The following is a 7,040-nucleotide window of genomic DNA, read 5'->3' as shown; positions in this document are numbered from 1 at the left end:
CAAGGAAATGCAATTTTCGGAAATTGTTAAAAGTAGTCCTTGTGCATAGAGTTGTATGGGTTGTGTAAATAAACAGTCATTCGTTTATGTTTTACATACATTTTAAAGTGAAACATCTGAGTCTCGCGTAATTCCGTTACTATGGAATTGCACTGAAGCCTTCTGTACAGGCATGGGCGTGGTTGAGAGGATGAGGCATGTCGCGTCGCTTCCTTAGCAACCAAAATGGCAAGTGGCAACAGCTCGCCGTCGAGAAATATACTTACTGGCTGATTTTAGCTATTAAAGAAACCAGATAACGCCACATTTGATGGGCAAACAATTGCTAGATACTTGTTAAAAAAATTGTTATTAGCAAGCTTTGTAAAGAAGGGACATGCAGGTTTCTTAGTTGTAGCGTTTTGCGAAAGTTGTGGTGACATTATTTTATGTGCTGCTGACGTTGCTACGTTACCTCCTCTAACGTTAGCTGACTTCGACCAGTTCTTGAAACGTTTACAAAGTTACATTTGTTTAAATAGCGCAGTAACTAGTATGTAGAGGTAAACATTTCTTTACATTCTTCAACATGGAAACTCAGGTAAGTTTGCTCTAACATGACCCACATAATGTTAGCTAAGTTACTAAAGTTGGTTGAGATGGAACCTGAACAGAAAAAGTTGTTTGAGACGGAAATCTAACATATCAATTATTCATTTATAGACAAACTGGAATTAAAGCCAGACTAAGTCAGTGGCACAGATGGAACTGTCCAAGTAGACACATCCAACTCCTTCAAATGTTGATATTTGTTTGTGTTGACAACCAAACATAATTAAAATTCACTAAGTATCTTTACATTTTAAATCAACCTGTGCTTGAAACCACGATGCCGTTTGTTTTGGGGGGTTGAATCCTGTGTTAAATTGAAACACTGAAATTGAAACACACATTGAAATAGCTTTTGATGACTTTGTAAATAGCATCAGGGTTGGGCCTGGTTATTAATTTGCTGCTCATGACTCAACAATCATCACATTGGTAATAGTCATTGGAAAATATCATAGCTAAGCAGGGCTGGGCTGGGCTTGGTTAAAACCATGTATGGGAGACCAAAAGGTAGCTTTAGATAGACACATTCTCCAGTTAGAAGTGCCTCCCAGCCTATTGTTTTTTTTTCTCTGATAGTTGAAGATCTGACGTTGTCTTAAAGGTATAAATTAAACATATTTTATACAAGGTTTGACTATGTTAAAATTTGGTTACCATGATGACATAATCCTGTGGTTGAAATTGAATCCTGAAAACAATTGACGTCTTCTGGCTAGGGGAGTTTAGTTAAGTGCACTAACATGCATCTCTTGCGGTACCGTTTTGGAGATATAAGGTCAGAACGTATCTTTCATATCAGCGAGAAATAGTTTTTGAAAATAAAAGGTCAAATTTACCTTTATAGAATTAGGGTTTCCACGGTCATATTTCAGAGTCGACTACCTATCCTAATGACATATCTGCAACTCTGAACAGCTGTGTGGAACCAGAAGACTTGTTGTCACTGAAAAATTCTGTCAGCGGCAACTGTGTTAAAACAGTTAAAACAGTGTAAGTGTATATTCTGCATTGTGAAATTATTTTCATGTGATGTCAAAGTAGAGACCTTTATATTTTTAGAACCGTACCGCATTATTCAATTCATTTTTAGATGTAAACTCAGCAAACAAAGAAACGTCCTCTCACTGTCAACTGCGTTTATTTTCAGCAAACTTAACATTTTTTACATTTATTTTATTTCACCTTTATTTAACCAGGTAGGCTAGTTGAGAACAAGTTCTCATTTGCAACTGCGACCTGGCCAAGATAAAGCATAGCAGTGTGAACAGACAACACAGAGTTACACATGGAGTAAACAATTAACAAGTCAATAACACAGTAGAAAAAAAAGGGGAGTCTATATACAATGTGTGCAAAGGGCATGAGGAGGTAGGCGATTAATTACAATTTTGCAGATTAACACTGGAGTGATAAATGATCAGATGATCATGTACGGGTAGAGATAGTGGTGTGCAAAAGAGCAGAAAAGTAAATAAATAAAAACTGTGGGGATGAGGTAGGTGAAAATGGGTGGGCTATTTACCAATAGACTATGTACAGCTGCAGCGATCGGTTAGCTGCTCAGATAGCTGATGTTTGAAGTTGGTGAGGGAGATAAAAGTCTCCAACTTCAGCGATTTTTGCAATTCGTTCCCGTCACAGGCAGCAGAGTAATGGAACGAAAGGCGTCCGAATGAGGTGTTGGCTTTAGGGATGATCAGTGAGATACACCTGCTGGAGCGCGTGCTACGGATGAGTGTTGCCATTGTGACCAGTGAACTGAGATAAGGCGGAGCTTTACCTAGCATGGCCTTGTAGATGACCTGGAGCCAGTGGGTCTGGCGACGAATATGTAGCGAGGGCCAGCCGACTAGAGCATACAAGTCGCAGTGGTGGGTGGTATAAGGTGCTTTAGTGACAAAACGGATGGCACTGTGATAAACTGCATCCAGTTTGCTGAGTAGAGTGTTGGAAGCAATTTTGTAGATGACATCGTCGAGGATCGGTAGGATAGTCAGTTTTACTAGGGTAAGCTTGGCAGCGTGAGTGAAGGAGGCTTTGTTGCGGAATAGAAAGCCGACTCTTGATTTGATTTTCGATTGGAGATGTTTGATATGAGTCTGGAAGGAGAGTTTGCAGTCTCGCCAGACACCTAGGTACTTATAGATGTCCACATATTCAAGGTCAGAACCATCCAGGGTGGTGATGCTAGTCGGGCATGCAGGTGCAGGCAGCGATCGGTTGAAAAGCATGCATTTGGTTTTACTAGCGTTTAAGAGCAGTTGGAGGCCACGGAAGGAGTGTTGTATGGCATTGAAGCTCGTTTGGAGGTTAGAGAGCACAGTGTCCAATGACGGGCCGAAAGTATATAGAATGGTGTCGTCTGCGTAGAGGTGGATCAGGGAATCGCCCGCAGCAAGAGCAACATCATTGATATATACAGAGAAAAGTGTCGGCCCGAGAATTGAACCCTGTGGCACCCCCATAGATACTGCCAGAGGACCGGACAGCATGCCCTCCGATTTGACACACTGAACTCTGTCTGCAAAGTAATTGGTGAACCAGGCAAGGCAGTCATTCGAAAAACCGAGGCTACTGAGTCTGCCGATAAGAATATGGTGATTGACAGAGTCGAAAGCCTTGGCAAGGTCGATGAAGACGGCTGCACAGTACTGTCTTTTATCGATGGCGGTTATGATATCGTTTAGTACCTTGAGTGTGGCTGAGGTGCACCCGTGACCGGCTCGGAAACCAGATTGCACAGCGGAGAAGGTACGGTGGGATTCAAGATGGTCAGTGACCTGTTTGTTGACTTGGCTTTCGAAGACCTTAGATAGGCAGGGCAGAATGGATATAGGTCTGTAACAGTTTGGGTCCAGGGTGTCTCCCCTTTGAAGAGGGGGATGACTGCGGCAGCTTTCAATCCTTGGGGATCTCAGACGATATGAAAGAGAGGTTGAACAGGCTGGTAATAGGGGTTGCGACAATGGCGGCGGATAGTTTCAGAAATAGAGGGTCCAGATTGTCAAGTCCAGCTGATTTATACGGGTCCAGGTTTTGCAGCTCTTTCAGAACATCTGCTATCTGGATTTGGGTAAAGGAGAACCCAGAGATGCTTGGGCGAGGAGCTGCGGGGGGCTGTTGGCCGAGGTAGGAGTAGCCAGGAGGAAGGCATGGCCAGCCGTTGAGAAATGCTTGTTGAAGTTTTCGATAATCATGGTGGTGACCTTGTTACCTAGCCTCAGTGCAGTGGGCAGCTGGGAGGAGGTGCTCTTGTTCTCCATGGACTTCAGTGTCCCAGAACTTTTTGGAGTTGGAGCTACAGGATGCAAACTTCTGCCTGAAGAAGCTGGCCTTAGCTTTCCTGACTGACTGTGCGTATTGGTTCCTGACTTCCCTGAACAGTTGCATATCGCGGGGACTATTCGATGCTATTGCAGTCCGCCACAGGATGTTTTTTGTGCTGGTCGAGGGCAGTCAGGTCTGGAGTGAACCAAGGGCTGTATCTGTTCTTAGTTCTGCATTTTTTGAATGGAGCATGCTTATCTAAAATGGTGAGGAAGTTACTTTTAAAGAATGACCAGGCATCCTCAACTGACGGGATGAGGTCAATGTCCTTCCAGGATACCCGGGCCAGGTCGATTAGAAAGGCATGTGTAAATATTTGTATGAACATAACAAGATTCAACAACTGAGACATAAACTGAACATGTTCCACAGACATGTGGCTAACATAAATAGAATAATGTGTCCCTGAACAAAGGGGGGGTCAAAATCAAAAGTAACAGTTAGTATCTGGTGTGGCCACCAGCTGTATTAAGTACTGCAGTGCATCTCCTCCTCATGGTCTGCATCATATTTGCCAGTTCTTGCTGTGAGATGTTACCCCACTCTTCCACCAAGGCACCTGCAAGTTCCCAGACATTTCAGAGGGGAATGGCACTAGCCTTCACCCTCCGATCCAACAGGTCCCAGACGTGCTCAATGGGAATGAGACCCGGGCTCATCGCTGGCCAAGGCAGAACACTGACATTCCTGTCTTGCATGAAAACACGCACAGAACGAGCAGTATGGCTGGTGGCATTGTCATGCGGGAGGGTCATGTCAGGATGAGCCTGTAGGAAGGGTACCACATGAGGGAGGAGGATGTCTTCCCTGTAACGCACAGCGTTGAGATCGCCTGCAATGACAACAAGCTCAATACGATGATGTAATGACACACCGCCCCAGACCATGACGGACCCTCCACCTCCAAATCGATCCCGTTCCAGAGTACATTGCGGAGAATCTGAGCACTGATGGAGGGATTGTGCATTCCTGGTGTATCGCAGGCAGTTGTTGTTGCCATCCTGTACCTGTCCCTCAGGTGTTATGTTTGGATGTACCGATCCTGTGCAGGTGTTGTTACACGTGGTTTGCCCCTGCGAGGACGATCAGCTGTCCATCCTGTCTCCCTGTAGCGCTGTTTTGGGCGTCTCACAGTATGGACATTGCAATTTATTGCCCTGGCCACATCTGCAGTCATCATACCTCCTTGCAGCATGCCTAAGGCACGTTCACGCAGTTGAGCAGGGACCCTGGGCATCTTTCTTTTGGTGTTTTTCAGAGTCAGTAGAAAGGTCTCTTTAGTTGTTCTAAGTTTTCATAACTGTTACTGTAATTGCCTACCGTCTGTAAGCTGACAGTGTCTTAACGACCGTTCCACAGGTGCCTGTTCATTAATTCTTTATGGTTCATTGAACAAGCATGGGAAACAGTGTTTCAATTGTTGAAACCCTTTACAATGAAGATCTGTGAAGTTATTTAGATTTTTACAAATTATCTCTGAAAGACAGGGTCCTGAAAAAGGGACGTGTCTTTTTTTGCTGAGTTTAGTATTTGGTTGTTTTGGCAGCCATAGCCAATTAGCCTCTAAACAGAACATGTATGGATGGTCCTTGGACTATAAGGAGTAACGTTAGGCTCTCTTTGTCCATTTCCAGCTAAGGAACAGCAGGACAGACTGTGGCTTAAAATACATTTTGAAGCTACATTATTTGTTTACAAAGATTGAAATTACAACAAAAACAAACATTTCGCATAATATTGTTATGTACCTTGGTACCTAGGCTGTAATTACATTCTTCAGCAATCAATGGATATACAGTCATTTGAAAAAGTAAATACACCCCCTGGAAAGTAATTATTATTTGTTTTTAACATATTTGGACACATGGATATTTGAGCTAAATTCCAAACACATTCATCGATAAAGGTAACCCAATTTAACAAATCACAAAAACAACAAAAAAATGTTGAAAATGTTATGCAATTAAAATAAACAAAAATGCAATTTCCTTATGTGGAAAAATGTAATAGACCCCTACCTTTACCATCACATAAAATGGCTAAAATTAGAATCAGGTGCACCAAAACAGGTGCAAATTATTAGGAAATCATTAGAGTAACTTAGTCTGGTTGGTTTTAACCATATGGGTATGTGATAACACATCATGCCACTATCAAAATACCTATCCGAGGCCCTTAGATTATTCATGCCCACGAGTCTGAGAGGAATTACAAATCCAGTTCCAAGTATTTCGAAGTACATCATTCCACTGTCCGATTGATCATCTACAAATGGAGAAAATTCCAGACCACTGGCAATCTACCTAGGACAGGTCGTCCCACCAAATTCAGCCTAATAGCTGACCGAAAGATGCTCATAGAAGTCTTAAAGAACCCCAGGGTAACATCAAGGGATCTACAGGCCTCTCTTGCCACAATCAATGTCGAAGTGCATGAGTCAACTGTCAGAAAGAGACTGAACAAACTTGGCCTACATGCGAGGTCAGGAAGGAAGAAGCCCCTGCTCTCAAAAAATAATATTAAGACACAACTGACATCTCCAGACAACACCTGGGTAAAGACCAAACTACTGGAACAATGTGATCTGGACAGGCGAAAACAAAACACTGCCTTTGAACAGAAGAACCTCATACCAACAGTAAAGTGTGGAGGCGGTGGCATTATGGTTTGGGGCTGCTTTGCTGCCTCAGAGCCTGGCCAACTTGCCATCATTTAGTCAACCATGAATTCCATATTGTACCAGAGAATTATTCAGGAGAATGTGAGGCCATCTGTCAAAAAGCTGAAGCTGAACCGTACGTGGATCTTGCAACAGGACAATGATCCAAAACACACAGCAAAACTAAAACAGAATGTCTCAAAGAGAAGAAATGTGGGGTTATGGAATGGCCGAGTCAAAGCCCAGATCTCAATCCTGTCAAAATGCTGTGGGTGGACTTGAAGCGGGCCGTGCATGCAAGAAAGCCCTCAAACATGACCCAATTGAATCAGTACTGTAAAGAAGAATGGGCAAAAATTCCTCCCAGTCGATGTAAAAGATTGATACAGTTACTAGAAACGGCTACATTAAGTTATTTCAGCCAAAGTGGGCAACACCAGCTATTGAAACTAGCAATGTACTT

At 43.1% G+C, this 7,040-nt stretch overlaps 1 protein-coding gene across 1 annotated transcript in view; it reads left to right on the top strand.

Annotated features, from left to right (window-relative positions):
- Nucleotides 1-227: 227 nt before the first annotated feature.
- LOC118367563 (dynein axonemal heavy chain 7-like) overlaps nt 228-7,040 on the top strand; it is a 238,437-nt gene continuing 231,624 nt past the window's right edge. The window contains 1 exon segment of the mRNA XM_052493948.1: nt 228-580. Coding sequence (XP_052349908.1) covers nt 569-580 — 12 coding nt within the window. The 5' untranslated portion in view covers nt 228-568.

Source organism: Oncorhynchus keta, chromosome 34 (assembly GCF_023373465.1).
Source record: "Oncorhynchus keta strain PuntledgeMale-10-30-2019 chromosome 34, Oket_V2, whole genome shotgun sequence".
Taxonomy (NCBI): Eukaryota; Metazoa; Chordata; class Actinopteri; order Salmoniformes; family Salmonidae; genus Oncorhynchus; species Oncorhynchus keta.
This window is presented reverse-complemented; position numbering and strand designations above follow the sequence as displayed.